This window comes from Rousettus aegyptiacus, unplaced genomic scaffold, assembly GCF_014176215.1.
Source record: "Rousettus aegyptiacus isolate mRouAeg1 unplaced genomic scaffold, mRouAeg1.p scaffold_m13_p_11, whole genome shotgun sequence".
Taxonomy (NCBI): domain Eukaryota; kingdom Metazoa; phylum Chordata; class Mammalia; order Chiroptera; family Pteropodidae; genus Rousettus; species Rousettus aegyptiacus.
In genome coordinates, this window is record NW_023416286.1 from 14,292,856 (window position 1) to 14,307,681 (window position 14,826).

The following is a 14,826-nucleotide window of genomic DNA, read 5'->3' on the forward strand; positions in this document are numbered from 1 at the left end:
CTTCCCTGAGTCATCATAACCTAGAAGGTGCCAATAGTATGTGTACATAGTATTTGGCACATGTTGTTTGTAGTCTAAACCTTAAAATAGCACCTTCTCAATACCTAGATAGTTTTCCTTTGATGGAGGACAGGGCAAATTTTCCCAAGTTGGTGGGAAGACCAAACCCTACACCAAGAGAAGACAAGGGTCCTTTGGTGAACAGTGTAGAAAGAATTCAACAGACACACCAAAGTCTGAATTTAAAAGGAAAGTTTATTAGAAAAGGGATAATACTCCACAGTGTGGTCTCCTCTCAGAGGCAGAGAGTGAGAGGGACAGTGAGAGAGACAGAGTAAAGGCACTGGGAGGGGGACCCTGAGTGTTCAGGGAATTCAATTTACATATCACTCTTTAGTTCCTGTGAGTTATAGTTTAAAAGACGTTGTTAATCCATTTCCTTTGATATAGACATACAGCGAGGAAGAGGAAGAGTGTAGTGTGAAAAGGTAAGAATATGCAGAGTTAAAGTCCTGCTGGCAGTTCTCAGCCTTTAATCCATAGGTTCCCCATGGTTTTAGCCATAGGGAATGATCCTGTTGGTTCCCGGTTCCCTTTCACAAGGATGGGGAATGAGTTGTTAGCAGTCCCAGCAGAAATCTTCCTTCGTGCTAAAGGTGTCTTCCTGACCTGGCTGCAGGCTGATTGGCATATTGCAGTCTCTGAATGTAGCTTAACATTTGTAATTCTCTTGCCACCTCCCTCTATTACCTTTATATGCAGGAAAACATACATGAAATTATATTCATAAGCTATTTGAAATCATGAGGGAATTATATTACTATATGTTGAGCATGTCTTACTTAAAGAACAGCATCCCCCCTTAGATTTGAAAACTGATTATAAAGGAAAGAGGAAAAATGAGAAGGTCTGGACTCCAGTCCCAGTGAGTGCTGTGATGTTGAGCACATCCTTTAACTGGGTTGTCATTTTATTCCACTGTGACAGGAGAAGGGTAGCCAAATAAATCATTTCTAATGTACCTTCACCTCTGCATTCTATGACTCTGTTAATCTTATGTTATCGTTTAAGGAACTTGACACAGACCCAGAAGATAGCAAACTATTAAAGATTTGGAAAATAAGCCTCCAAAACAGATTAAAGGAATTTTTTAAAGCCTGGTGGCAGTCACCAAGGCATGTGACAGAATTTTTATGAATTGAGCAGCTTCTGTAATTCCCTCTGAGAATAGCTCAAGAGAGAAGCTTTAATTGTATCAAAAAAAGATTTAAGTTACAGAGCAGGGATATGAGATACCAGAGAGGTTGTAGAGTTTCCTTATTTGGATATTTTTAAGAAAATAGTGGATGGTTCACTTTCTGGGACAATTTGCATACAGTCTTGCATAGAAACTAGGAGTGAACCGAGTCAACATGTCTTAAGCTTATATGCCGTGACACCGCAGAAAGCATATCTCACGTGCTGCTCTGTTAACTTCCCTGCACTGTACCGAGCAGGAAAACAGTGGGCATCTGCCTCTGTCAGTGAGGAGAATTCATGAGGACCAAGCTTTACCTTCTGCTGAGGTAAGAGCAAGAGCTAGATGGGGATGGGAGAGATGCCAGGTTCATTTTAGAAGAGGCACCCCAGGAGGTTGTATTTGAAACTTGATGTGTAACCGTGGGCTTCTTGAAGCCCCAGCCTTTGTGACCCCCATGCTTGTAGCCCAACAATCAGAGTAGTGCTTTGTTTATAGACTCATAGGTGGAGTGAAAAAATAAACGTATGAATGAATGAATGACATCTGATATTGAAGTAATCATATAATAATAAAAAATCAACTAGCCCATAATAATAGTCAGCTTTTTAAAAAGATCCGGGGATACCCTGAACTTTCAATAGAGAAAAGTCTGGGTGGTGAAATATAAAATGAAGGGTAGCTATGGATTTTCAAGACATTAACACCAGGAGTACATACAGTCCAGGGAGAGAGATACCAATACAATGAGGTCCTCCCCAACCCATGGCCTAGAGTATCCCCTTTGCTTGCAAGAGGTTTGCTCTGTATCACATCCTTGGCAGAAAACAAAGGTGTTGGGTGTTTGCTGAGGGGAAAGGAGACAGGTGGTGGACACTCCTTAGTTTGTGACAGAGCCAGGCTCTGTGTGCTACGCTATACAGCTTCAGAAACTCCTCAGTGGAGTGATCAAACTACAGTGGATCCATCAGGTCCATCAGGTTTGGAGTAATGTGTACTGCTAGCTTTGCTGGATCTGTGCTGTGAATAGGCTTCCCCCTGCATTTTTTTTTTTTTTTACCTCCAAGAATGCAGAGATAAGAATTCTGTACCCTGGAGCAGCCCTTGAGAGAATCAGTGAATCTGCAGGGAGAGAGAAGATGACCTGAAGAAGATTTCGATTTGATAAAAGAATTTGTAAGGGCCTCTTTAAGCGACTTTCTGTATTTATAATTCTTCAGTTTCTTAAAAACAAAATCATTTTTAAAATATATTTCAGAACCATCTTTTACATAAAGCTTTGGTATATCTATCTGTATCTATAGACAAATTGTTTCCCTGGAATTATTCATAGTTAGATCCCCTAAAGTGGTCCATTTTGTAAAATGAAAGTGAAAGCAAAGCTGCTTTGTTATCTAAGTTTTTACAAAAACTTATGGATATTTCATTTTGTGTCAAAGTTTTATGTATTTTATGTTGTACTCCTAAAGTCATCATAGTCTAACATTAGAGATTACAATATTAATCATGTTCTAGATTACATGTTGTTTTGAATTACCTACTGTTCATTGAGATGTTTGGGAAGGTGTACAGTTTTCCCCTGGACACATACTGAAGTTATTGAGGTAAAGGTAGGAATTTGGGTCCTGAGTTTCAAGTTTTGTTTTACCCATTGTGTAAAACTGCATAAAAAGTAGGGCACATTCAAAAGAGTCCCTTGGCAATGTGATGCCAGGTTACAGGTGCATCCTTGATTCTGGCCATTATGTAATTGGACCTCAATATATTGATTCAAAATACTGACCAGCACAGCACACCTTTGAAAAATAATTCTAGCTCATGAGCATCGCACTCTGGACAGGTCATCTTTTTCCATCCTTTCTGTTTCTTTAGTTATCAGTTTTCTCTCACCTCAGAGAAAATTCAGCTTCTAGTTTTATATTTATTTTAGAGAACATATTTCCTTCTGTAAATTCTATAGCACAGTGATCTATAGTAAACACCTACGGATAATTTCTATATTTAGACTTCAGGAACCTGAATCAGTTGCTTTTATTATAAGAAGAAATTTGTTTTTACTACCAATCTGGGAAGTACCAGCCTCCTTTGAGCAGGGATTCAAAACTCACTGATCTAAAGGAACAAACAGGTTTTGTGGTTTTTGCCTTTTGAAAGGTTACTTGATTTTCTTATGACTTTAAAGACAATTTTATAAAAATGAGCAACTGGCACTTTGGCCAAATGTCATGGGATTCTATAATTATTGATTTAATAAATTTAAATGCTCAAAGAAAAACTTGCAACCAGATGTGACCTAGAGAAGGGTTTGAGATTTGTCTTCTTAGATTTTGTGTTGAAGTCCTATATATTTCATGTTTCACTTCTTTAGATTTGGGCAGTGATTCAGAAATGAGATCTAAAATTCACCACTGATTTACAAGAGACCTTACTTAAAATGGTTTCTGGCAGGGCATAGTTAGATGATGCAGTCACTACATAAAGTAGTTCAAAGGCCACACTTACTGCAAGGGCAGTAGAGCAGAGCTGAAGAAACTGCTCATTCACTCTCTAGAAGAGACATTATGTCTTACATTTTTTTTTCAGGCTCCAAATGCTTCAGCAATGCTTCATTACTGCAGTGACCTCTCTATAGTCTGCTGCCAATATGGTGCCAGTAATGTGCAAAATAAAACACCATTTGCTTTTATGAATTTTATCAACAATATTGTAACTCATATCTTCAAATGCATGCATTAAAATGAGTGTATTTTTTCCAGGCAAACACATTAACAGACTATATATAAAGTACTTAACATTGGATTCTAACCCCAGTGATGTCCTTCTTAGAAATGGTCTGATCTTCATGTAAATAGCCTCCTCTTCCTGTTTCTCTGCTTTGTGTATATGCTGCCATTTGCGAATGCAGTTCAATTAGTTAAAAAGGCTCTTTTCAGTTATGGACCAAAATGGCCCTTCTAATGGTCCCTCCATCCTTTTCCTGCTCTGCTTACCAGCAACTGCATCAACAAACTGTAGCCTGGCATCGCTTTGAGAACTTGTACAGAGACAAAGTATTTAATCTCATTGGACCTTCAGATTCCTTGTCTATAAAATGAGATGGTTGTAATAAACTATTTCTTAGGTTCCTTTTGTCTCTAAATGTTGGTTCATGTTTCTAGGACTTTCTGCTCATTTTGATGTTAAAAGAGAATCTCTTCATATACCTATTTGTGTTTGGGCCCAATAACCCAAAACACAGTATCACAGTAACAGGCTGTTGAATATCGCTTCTCCAATTCATTTTTTAAAGTAGTTCAGTCAACTGTCCCGTCCTTTAGCTCTTAAATCACTGACAGGTTTTGGGTTTTTAAAATTTGAAAGCTGTCTCACTATGTGGCTTCTCTGAGCTGATCCCATTTATAAATCTCTTATAAAAATGTGCTTATCCAGATGCTCAAGTTTTTCATCTTGACCTACCTGCCATGGCTTAAACATCACATGATTTTAAAATAATGCCTTTTATTCTCCTCCTAGATCTTTTCTTTGAATAGGCCATGCAATTTTTATACTAAAATACTTTTTCTACTTTTTCACTATACCATGATCTTTATTTTTCACCACTGTAATTTTTTCTTTCTTCCTTGGCCTTGCTCTTGACCTTAACTATGCAGTCTCATTTCTTGCCTTTACTTGTATTTCTCACCAGTCTCTTATAGTATTCTTAAATCTAAAACTCTTATGTTAAAGGATAGGCCCAAATTTATAGTCAGAGATCCCATTCATTCTCTTTACCTTTCACATTGTTTTATGCTTCAAGGTAACTATGTCAGCGTAGACCTGAAATGAAGAATATTGCCTGGATTATAGTAGGCATTCATTAAATATTTGTTAAGTGAATGGATTTATCTCATAGTTCCATGAATATTCATGAACAAAGAGGTATTAAAATACCTAAAAACAAGAAGGGTCAGCCACCTCTAGGGCTTTAGATCAGATTTTACCAAAGGCCTTATTAAAATATGATGGAGGAGAGCCTTCTCTTAATGTATATGTGGCGTATTGGTGGAGAGTATAAAGGAGAACCAAGCCAAATTAGTCACAAGAATTTAGTAAAGTATACAAAGTTACATACTAATTTCTTAAAACAGAAGCCTCAATTTCTTAACACACAAAAGCAAAAGCTTTCTAAGCCAGAACACTTAGATACACTCTCTATATTATAGCTGTTTAGTCACCCATGGGTTAAGCATAATAAAGACAATGAATAATTTCTGAGTGGATGGATGGACGGATAAAATGAATATCTAATAGAAATATGAAGGCATTAAACCTGAATAGACAGCATGGGAGAAGAAAAAGGACTATGAATTGGAATTCCAGTTGCTCTTCTACCTAGCTGTGTGATCTGAAATACGTATTTTAAATTTCTTGAGTTTCTGCTTCCTGCTCTATAAAATGAGAATATTATACTTACACTATCAGCCTTCATTGAGGGACATTATAAGAATCACAAAACTTGTGTTTCCTACATCATACAAGGTCTTCTTCTTAAAACCTGGATGAAGGTAGAGTAAATTATGTAACTAATATTTCCCTTTTTGCATTTGTTTCTAGGGAACTTGGAACTAGATTTACAGCCCAAAATATCTTGTCCTAACCATGTATTTGCAGTATTAATGCTCTTTCTTCCCTGCCAACATCTTATTTCACCTATGCTTATTTCTTCTTCTCACCAATTATATAATCTTACTGGTTTAGAGCTTAAGTTTGAAGATATCTTTGTAACCTAGTTTACATTATTTTTGGAATAAATCATGGTAAAAAATAAGGAAAAAAGAAAAGAAATAAAGGAGAGAGGGAGATAGAGAGATAGACAAAAAAGACAAGACAGATAGACAACAGAAGGAAGAAAGTGAAGACAAGACAGTCAGATAGCCTGGACCTACCTATGAGGGTTGCTGTGATATGTAAATGAATTGCTTGCATAGTTAAGGTCTCAGCATTTCCTACTACTATTCAAAGAATCCAATGGACCAATACCTTTTTAGATATATAAGGCAAATAATAATAAAATAAAATTTCATCGGTAATAAAAAATTCCACAATTTTAAAATCATGTTCCCCAGAGCTCCCATCAGTGCATAAGGTGATAAGGAAGTGGGATAGTGGAAGCAGGAGGACATTTGAATTTTTTCAACCAAAACCTCCCAGAATTTTTTTTTATTTGTTCACTTTTATTTACATGCAAAGTTTCCATTAATGAAGAGAGGCTTAGAGAAACAAAAGTTTGAAAACACTAGTGTATTCACATGGCAAGGTTGGAAATTGGTAAATAATGGATGGGAGCTGGCTAAATTGAGCATTGGCATTTTTGGCCTGTTGGTTTAAGTGTTCAAACAGTTTCCTTTTTTTGTGTGGTTGTGGTTTCCACTGAGAACAAGTACAACATTATAGAATAATGTGAAAATATGGAAAAGGAAATAAATCTAAAACAACATTCCGTCACAAATTGAAAATATTTTTAAAAATCAGTAGTTTTACTAAAATGCCCAGAATATAATTATAGAAATACCCCATCCTCCAGTCTCACCCCACTTATCCCCTTTTCATTAGGAAATCCAGTAAACTTTAGTGGGACTCCTATTTGAAACATGCTGGTGCCTGCCTATTAGCTAGGGGCATGGAAAATATGATCCATTTTCTGTTTCATTCCCTTTTACCCACTAGAGGGCAGCAACACTAGCCTTTTGAAGAAAAGAACACCTAAAGTCTCAGATTCCCATAAGTGAATTATTAGAGGGTCAGATATCCTTTCTCCTCTAAATATTTCGAGAACTTTGATAATTCCTTTCTTATAAAATTATCTGTTGACTTGGCCAAATATATTATTTTTAAATATGAATTTGACAGTATGTCTAAAAGACATCTAGGTAAAAATAGTGTTTTCATTGTATAATTGCTGTTTAACAAACTACTCCAAAGTTTAGTGATTTGAAACATCAATCGTTTTATAATTTCTTTTGACTCTGTTAGCTTGGACTGTGAACATCTGGGAGCTCAGAGGAGTTGGGACATCTAAAATGCCCGACATGCCCAACTCAGGTAGCTAGCTGGCAGTAGACACTGCCTGTCAGCTGGAAGCCCAGCAGGAACTGTCAACCAAAATACCCAGTTCTCCTTCATTGGCTTCTTCATGTGGCTTGGACATCTTACTGCATGGTGGTTTGGTTCCAAGAGGGAACATCCCAAAAATGAACATTTCAAAATACTGGAAGCAGAAGTTTATAGTTCTAGACATGGATTCTCCAGCCTTCTAAATAGTCAAAGCAGTCATAGGATAAGCCCAGACTCAAGGGGAGGAAAATAAGCTCTGCTTCCTGATGTGAGCAGCAGTTCATATATGTAAGAAGAGGAGAATTTGGTGAGGGCTGTCTTTGGAAATCACTACATTCAGGGTTAAAAAAAAACTGGCTATTTTTTACATTTTTGAAAGATAGTTATAAATCATGAGGGATGCAGAGGTATATTTCTTCACTTGAAAAGTGGAAATTGCTTCTTAATGTTGTGCTTTAAGAATTAATAGACACAACAGTCATTGCTTATGTTCTCACCTTCTGTAGATCTGTTGCCTAAAGCAATAAAAAATGGCCAGAGGATCAGTGTCCGATGAAGAAATGATGGAGCTCAGAGAAGCTTTTGCCAAAGTTGGTGAGTAGACTTGGTCCTTCAAATGGCACAGTTCTCTTCTTTATTGAGTAGCTTCAGGACAGAGTTGATGAAATGGTAAAACAAAAAAAAAAATAGCAGAAGTGACAGGTATTGGTAAAGGAGCTGGGGAACTTAGTTCTGAAAGATATACTTCAAGAAAAATCCTTCTTTCTTTATCAAAATATGGAATATGGATCCTTTCTCACCTGTAACTTTTCCTGGAAATGGTCCCTCAGTCTAATGTTTTTATTGTGTCTACTTCCTTTGGTTTTCTATGGTTTTCTATTATTTTATACTTTTTCTCATTCTTTATCTCTAAACCTGGGATTTATTTCACCATCTGATTCTATCAGAGTCTCTTCAGATTCTGTTGCCTCTGTTTTGAAATTATAACTCTTGGATATTGGAAGTGATGCTAATGCCTGTATCCAATAGCAACAGAACCTCTTTTGAGATTCTGACTCTTGCATGGGGTCAGGCTGTGACCCCTGAATGATTGCCTCTGTTGCCTTCTCACCTCCCATCTAGCCTTCTCTCACTTCTCTTCATGCTTTTAGCTGAATTTCTCTGAAACTTCAGCTCATCATTTACCTTACAGATACAGATGGCAATGGGTACATCAGCTGCAATGAGTTGAACGACTTGTTCAAGGCTGCTTGCTTACCTCTGCCTGGGTACAGAGTGAGAGAAATTACAGAAAACCTAATGGCTACAGGTGATCTCGACCAGGATGGAAGGATCAGCTTTGACGAATTTATCAAGGTGAGTATGATACAGTATACAAGGAGATGCATTTGAAACTTTGAACTTCAATTCAAAAAATATCCAAAAATACATTCCCACTGTCCTTGCTGAAACATTATGTACTCTTTATGGTTTTCTTGATTACATATTGGATTTCTAAAAATACGTTATATTTTTGCAGGTTTTTCATGGCCTAAAAAGCACAGATGTTGCCAAGACCTTTAGAAAAGCAATCAATAAGAAGGAAGGGATCTGTGCAATTGGTGGTACCTCAGAGCAGTCTAGTGTTGGCACCCAACACTCATATTCAGGTAAGCTGTACTAATGGGTATGAGTGGAGGTAGGGGGAGTGTTGGCACGAGGAGAGAGAGAGACCTAAGGGCAGGGGGTAAGGGAACCATGCAGAAAGGATCATGTCTTCTGGGGTTATAAATTCTAAACTTGGTATTCCAACTTAAGGGGTGCAAAGAAAGACAAGTTAAGATAAATTTATTAACTACTGCCTGTTTTCCTAAGTTGGCCAGCTCTACATAGGCCCAATACAAAATAATCTTGTCAGCATTTAAAAAATACATTAAAGCCTGCCAGAATGTTTTTGTAAATCTTTTAGATAAAATGAAACTCTTAGGCTTCTACTTTCAAACTTCATGATTATTCTTAATGCCTACTGAGGTGTTCAAAATTTGTTTTCACTGATTTAAAAGAAAGTTATATATTTATTCTGAAGACTATGAAGGCTGTCATCCAACAGCCTTAATGGAAACTTCTAATAGCCCAAAGAGTACAGCAGTCCAACAACGACCAAAATGAATTCTTTGAAACATTAATTAATCTTAAAGATAAGTTCATGTTTAAGTACCATCTGTAATCACTAGACAAAGTTTGGCCTTTTATTTTTAAATACATTTTAAATACAAAAACTATTTTCATAGCTTTTTGCTATGTGAATGTGCATTATGAAACTTCGAGACAGTGATAAGCAGTGTTTCTCAAACTTTTGTGACTTGGGATCCTTCTGAGGGACACTATTGTTTTCAATGACATACAATTTGAGAAACAGTGCTGGGCTATAAAGGCATAACTTGAGTTATTATTACAATTTCTAAAGTTCACTTTTAACAGCTTTACTGATAGGAAAGAAAGATTATGTCACAAATGATTTCATTTCATAGGAATTTCACTATAAAGAAACTCAGAGATATCGCAATGATTGTCTGTGATCATCCCATTTAAGTCATCAGGGCTAAAGACATACCCTAAATTTTATCCTGTAAAAATTAGAGCACATTTATATTTAAATTTTATGTAAACCTAAAGAAAAATATCTTTATTATTTACATATTTACATACATAAATATAGATATAATATATTTCCTTCTAAATATAATATAATATATTTGCATATATACACATGTGTGTGTTTATATATACACATATATGTGTGTGTATGTATATATATATACACATATGTATGCATATATATAAACACACTTGCTGTATGTTTTATGACTTGGAATGAACAGAAATTCTGTGCCTATTTCCCCAGTCATCTGAGATTTTTAAATGTCAATAAATGTGAGATGATAGGATAATTGATGAGAGAACCTTGCAATGTCTCTCCTAGGCATGAGAATCTAAGATCCACATGTATAATTTTGCTTATGTCAGAATATTACTTTGAATATAAGTCTACTTTTAATCATTTACTTGCAGAGGAAGAGAAATATGCCTTTGTCAATTGGATAAACAAAGCCTTGGAAAATGACCCTGATTGTCGACATGTCATTCCAATGAATCCAAACACAAATGATCTCTTCAATGCTGTTGGGGATGGCATTGTCCTTTGGTAAATAAAACCTCCTTCTTTGTTTCCAAAGGTTTCCCTAGAATTTTCTGGAATATCAATAATTAACTGTGTTTATCCTAGACCAAATACCTTTAGTGATCAGCTGGACCCATAATGCTTTCTAGACTTTTATTTGGCAGGTCTAGGAGAGCAAACTAATTTCAAGAGCAACTTGTAATGAGATATGTAAAACTACTATTTGTGGGGTGGACGAGAGGGATGCCCAGTACAAAGACAAACATAAACATAGAGATATAATAATACAAGGTCAAAAGCAACTATTTTTTGAAATATATACCATTTTGCTTTATGGGAGCATGGCTTACGTGAGAGTAGATGGAAGATAGCAGTATGATAATTGGAGCAATCCAATGCAAGTCCTTATGCAAAAGGATTTGTGAGTGGTGCATACAAATATACAACTGAGGGAGGAATCTATTCACTCCATGGGAGGCCTCGAAACACAGTTGGTCAATTCACAATGATGTCTTTGAAAATGGCTTTGTGGCTTTTGCTTTAGCAACTTCTTTGTCATCATAAAACATAGTGTTAGTGAGGAGGCTTGAAATGACCAGTCTCAGGTGGGCGCAGGAGTTGAAGGGCAAACTTTGAGCACCCCCTTCTCTGCTTTGACCAGAGAATTTCCACTTTTGATATTTTAATAAAATACATAAAATAATAAAATAAAATAAAATAAAATAAAATAAAATAAAATAAAATAAAATAAAAACCCTAGCCAACATGATCAAGTCTTGATTCCTTAGGTTGGTGCCCAACCCACCCCGTGACCTTCCATCAATCTCCTTCTAATTGTACCTCTCAAGATCCTCTGACGCTGGTACCCACCCCAGGGTACTGAGTGGATGGCTTCATGAATGACAGAATGTATTACCAAGCTTACTCACTCTTTCCTACTCAGTCTTTCTTGTACCTTGCAACTGTGGTTTTACCTTTTATTTTTCTCTATTAAGAATGCCTTTAGCCATCCTCTCTTTCTATATAAATCGACTTGTGGATAATTTTCTGGTCTAGCCCAACTCCCAATGATTTCTTCCTTCACTGAATTTTTATAGCTCATATTATTTGTAATATTTTGGGAGCCATTATAATGTTCTGCATTGGACTGTTATGCAACTTTTTATGTCCAGATATTTTGTCTCTGTAATTAGACTATATGCTGTTCAATGACAGGGGATATCTTACACTTTTTTAAGTCATCCCTGTGCTCCACCATCTCTAAGAGCTTCTAGTTCTCTCCAGTTTCATATTTTTCAAATGATGATTTAGGAGTTTGTTTTACTGCAATACCTATATCGCAGTAAGGTAACTTTTATTTAAATATATGTATACACTCATGATAAAGTTATAGAAATACATCTTTAAAGAATAACCACACAAAAGAAAGTATTGCTTTAAAATTGTTAGGAAAAAAATGTTAATGTCAATTTCTCTTCTCATTAAAAAAAAAATAGTCACAGTTATTTACCATTCTTTGATTTTGTTGTTTCTTTGTATTTTTTTAACTTTTTAAAAAATAAGATGAAGGCAACCTAAGAAAATTTAATTTTTATACCCCATTGAAGGTTAAACCAATGTTAACTTGGATAAAATCAGTTTTTCATAAACAATATATGCTTGTTTGGGGTATCCGATCAACATATTAGATACCTGAGTGGGTGAAATTTCTAGAGTGCTGATATGATGACTATAGGAAGACGTGAAACATTTTATCATGTGATTAATTAAAGGTATAGAGTTTGACCAGGTGTCAAATAGAAATTTAGGCATTATTATATGAGCTCAAAAGTGTATAGCAATCTTTTATATAGTGGAATAATTTATGGCTGAGAAAGTAAACTATTCATGGGGGATTTGCTTTAGCTATCCACCCAGAATTTCCTAATTTGCTAAGGGAACCAAGATAATTTGTAGCTTTTAAGATAAGTGAATGAAATGGGGTCCTTATTTCCTGGCTCAGTATACTAGTATGACTTTAGAACATTAACCTTTCCCCACAGAAAGTTCGAATCTAGTCAAAATTGCATAACTGATTTTATATCTAAACTCTGGATAGCATAGATTATGTTGCCAGTTGTCTGCTTATGGTATTGCTAGAATTTAAATTCAGTGTTACTGGGTCCTGTTATTCAGAAGCCTTTCTTTAATCTAATTGTATCTCCTTCAGTAAAATGATCAACCTATCAGTGCCAGACACAATCGATGAAAGAACAATCAACAAAAAGAAACTCACCCCTTTCACTATTCAGGTATGTCTTCTTTCTGTTACCTTCACAGAGGATTGTTCTTGAAATGAATAAACACGATAACTGTTGAATCAGCTTTGTTCGGGGGCTCAGACGTTATTCCCAGAATCCAGGCTTTCGGCTAGTGATATGTTATAATTAACGGGGATAGAGCGACACATTTCTGTTTTATCTTCTATCAATATAACAAGGGTGAGGGTAGAGGGCATTGGAGGTGGAGAAGGTTAATGGGGTATTAGTAGTTGGGGAATTATTTGTTTGTTTTTGACCACTCATGAATAAAATTCACACAGGCTAAAGTTTTAATTCAAACTTTCCCTAGCAATTTATCTTTGAGCTTATGCCAAACACACAGCATTTTAGCTAAAGAGATAAGCCTTTCTAAGAAGTAAGGTGGTAGAAAACGGAAAGTGCTCTGGTAGCCTTCACAGTGCCATTGGCTACAGCCACCAGCATGATAAATATAAATTGCTTTAATGCCTTCAATGTGTTGATCAACTGAAACAATAACCAGTAGTAAATTATATTTCTATGCTATGTTTCAGTATTTTAACATTATTGTAATTCTCTTACAATAGGTGAGAAGCCATGTCTTACCTCTAAAATCATAAACAATGTTACATCCTGTTTGGATTTTAGCAACCCTGTGTACTTTCAAAATAGAAATATTAACCAAAGAGAACATTGATGATTAAATCTATATGAACATGTTTATGTTAAATTTACTCTCATCTATAAGGAGAAATCATATTTTTCACTCATCGTTTGAGCTCTAACTAGGGCAAAAATCCACTCTTCTCATAGGTACCTTCCAAATTCACTGGTGACCTGCATTTCGTTTTGTTAATTTGTCATAAAACCAACTTCTATATAATTCCAACTCTGATATCTCCTCCTTTGTGGACCCAAGAATAATATATAGAGTCAATGAAAATTTCATTGACCCTATTTCAACTGAATATGAGTTACATTACGTATATTGTTGTTAGTGATAAGAACATATAATCTATACACATGTGCATATGTATGTGTGCTTGTGTAGATGTGTGTATATTCAAGGTCCCTAGATGTTACAAATATTCAACAAATTGTCATAGTAAGAACCACTCTATCTTTTCTAAGCATTTGATTTTTATCTTTTTCATTTTTTAATACCCAATCCAAAAGTCAAAATGCTGTTTCTTACTCTCTTCTATGATCTTGATAATCAACAATTGTGTCATTTAAGATAGCCAGTGACAAAACAATTAGGGCTTGTCCTGCCCCTTTTGTTTCTAGCTAATGGAGATATTGAGTATGAAGGCTCCAAAACAGAGCAAGATGGAAAAATGTAAGACTCATTTGCTTCATCCTGATCAGGATGGCCCTTCAACTCAGGGTTCTGGTTAGATTGATGAAGCACTGTATGAGCTCTGTGTCTGAGTTATTGGATTTTCTTTTCCAATTATTGCTCATTGCTTTTTCTCAGTGTTAAAATCTAGTGAAGACCATGCCTTTAGACTGCTGCCAGTCAGTAATCATCATTTGGCATTTGCAAAGTAAAAAACAAAACTTGCATACATTTTACCCTTCAGGAGAATTTGAACCTGGCTCTGAACTCTGCCTCAGCCATTGGGTGCCATGTGGTTAACATCGGAGCCGAGGACTTAAAGGAGGGGAAGCCTTACCTGGTCCTAGGACTTCTGTGGCAAGTCATCAAGATTGGGTTGTTTGCCGACATTGAACTCAGCAGAAATGAAGGTATAAGCAAAGCTTCAAATATTATTAATGGTGTGGCTTTTTATTAACACATGTTTGGGTGGCTATAGGAGGAAGATGTCAGGAATAGTCAAGTTCAGAATTCTCAATTTTTGAAAACTGTAATGATATTGAATTTATTATATTACTGTAACTAATTCTATCCACACTAACCAGATTTTTTAAAAACAATGGAGCAAAAGCTTAAGACTACAGACTAATAATAATGCATGTTTAAAACCTACAGCTCAGTCTAGCTGTCTGCAACTTCAACCTCAAGAGTTTTTCTGAGTTAACTTTGCCTGTAGACA

General features: G+C 35.8%; 1 protein-coding gene across 1 annotated transcript in view; it reads left to right on the forward strand.

Moving 5' to 3' along the window:
* LCP1 (lymphocyte cytosolic protein 1) overlaps positions 1–14,826 on the forward strand; it is a 46,976-nt gene that overhangs the window by 9,884 nt on the left and 22,266 nt on the right. The window contains exons 2-7 of the mRNA XM_016136435.2: positions 7,837–7,924; positions 8,523–8,686; positions 8,850–8,979; positions 10,382–10,514; positions 12,700–12,781; positions 14,353–14,518. Of these exons, the coding sequence (XP_015991921.1) occupies positions 7,861–7,924; positions 8,523–8,686; positions 8,850–8,979; positions 10,382–10,514; positions 12,700–12,781; positions 14,353–14,518 (739 nt within the window). The 5' untranslated portion in view covers positions 7,837–7,860. The remainder of the gene's footprint in view (positions 1–7,836; positions 7,925–8,522; positions 8,687–8,849; positions 8,980–10,381; positions 10,515–12,699; positions 12,782–14,352; positions 14,519–14,826) is intronic.